This window comes from Artibeus jamaicensis, unplaced genomic scaffold (genome assembly GCF_021234435.1).
Source record: "Artibeus jamaicensis isolate MK-2021 breed Jamaican fruit bat unplaced genomic scaffold, CSHL_Jam_final contig_1044, whole genome shotgun sequence".
NCBI lineage: Eukaryota > Metazoa > Chordata > Mammalia > Chiroptera > Phyllostomidae > Artibeus > Artibeus jamaicensis.
The window spans coordinates 46,306-47,744 of record NW_026521208.1 but is presented as its reverse complement, the minus strand read 5'-3'; the positions used below and the strand labels follow the sequence as shown (position 1 = coordinate 47,744).

The window sequence follows — 1,439 nt, the reverse complement described above, 5'->3', positions numbered from 1 at the left end:
TCCTTGTGCAGCATCCTTGTAGGGAGCGACCAAAATGGGCTTTCTCCAGAGATAGTGACGGGAGAAGTTCAAGAACATGTACAGGTTGCCCTACGCCCAGAGCATTTATAAGTATTTTGTGTATCAGGTGAGGTGACTTCTTGGGTCCCTGTTAGTTCAGTTACTTTTTGACTCTGAGGCTCTCAGGAAGGTCTCTCCTTTTCCAGCCTCCTTCTCAGAGCAGCATTGACTTCTCTGTTCCTCAGACTGTAGATCAGGGGATTCAGCATGGGATTGAAAATGCTGTGAAACAGGAGGACGTATTTCTTCTTCTCCTGGGGGTCCCCATGTTGGGGTACAACATACATAATAATGGCTGTGCCATAAAAGAGCCCCACCACACAGAGGTGAGAGGAGCAGGTGGAGAAAGCTTTCTGGCGCCCCTCTGCTGACTGGATCTTCAGGGCTGTCCTCAGAATATAACTGTAGGAGACCACAATTGCGGACAGTGGTCCGACCAGCACAAATGCTGCCCCAGCCAAAACCACAACCTTGTTAAGGTGGGTGTCTGCACAGGCAAGTTTAAGAACAGCTAGAATCTCACAGAAAAAGTGATTCACTTTCTGGGGCCCACAGAAGGGCAATGGTAAGAGGAACACCAGTTGTACTAGGGACAGGAGGACTGCTGAAATCCAGGAAATCACTGCCAGGGTGAGGCAGACTCTCCAGCTCATGATGGCAGAATACCGAAGGGGCAGGCAGATGGCCACATACCTGTCGTAGGACATCACCACAAGCAAGATACATTCAGTGTGAGCAAAAATCAAGAAGAGAAAGGTCTGTGTCAGGCAGCCAGCAAAGGAGATGGGCTGGGCTGGGCTCAGGAGGTTGACCAGCATCTGGGGCACCGTGTTGCAGGCATAGGCTATGTCCACAGTGGCCAGGTGGGAGAGGAAGAAGTACATGGGGGTGTGCAGTCGGGGGTCCAGTGAGATGAGCCCCAGGATGACCCCGTTGACCAGCAGAGTGAAGGCATAGAACACAGAGAAGATCCCAAACAGTAGCACCCGCATCCTTGGGCTGACTGGGAATCCCACTAGGAGGAACTCTGTGACAGAGGTCTGGTTGCCCCCCATTGTCCTAAGGAAGAGACAAGGGAGAGAGCTCATCAGGTCTGAGTGCCCGAGGGACATGTTTAACATGGTAGACCTGTGTGTGTCATGTATGTCATTCTTTCTTCCCTCAGAAAACATCCTCAGTGACACTTCTATCCTGTTCATCAGTTACTATGTGAATACTATGCACTGCAAATTACACATACATTTTTTCACCCTGATCAATCAAATTCTCATGTTGTATTATAGTGTTCAGTAAATCTTTCCTTTATTTCCAAAGTTCCACCACAGTTTTAAATGAGTTAACATGCCTATTAACTCCGTAACAGTGGACACTTTCCTCAG

At 49.0% G+C, this 1,439-nt stretch overlaps 1 protein-coding gene across 1 annotated transcript; it reads right to left on the bottom strand.

The window, feature by feature from the left end:
• Positions 1 to 1,115, bottom strand: LOC119064573 (olfactory receptor 13). The gene is given in 2 exon segments (XM_037166355.2): positions 1 to 202; positions 204 to 1,115. Coding segments are annotated over 2 exon segments (954 nt in total). The 3' UTR covers positions 1 to 160.
• Between the last annotated feature and the right edge of the window lie 324 nt (positions 1,116 to 1,439).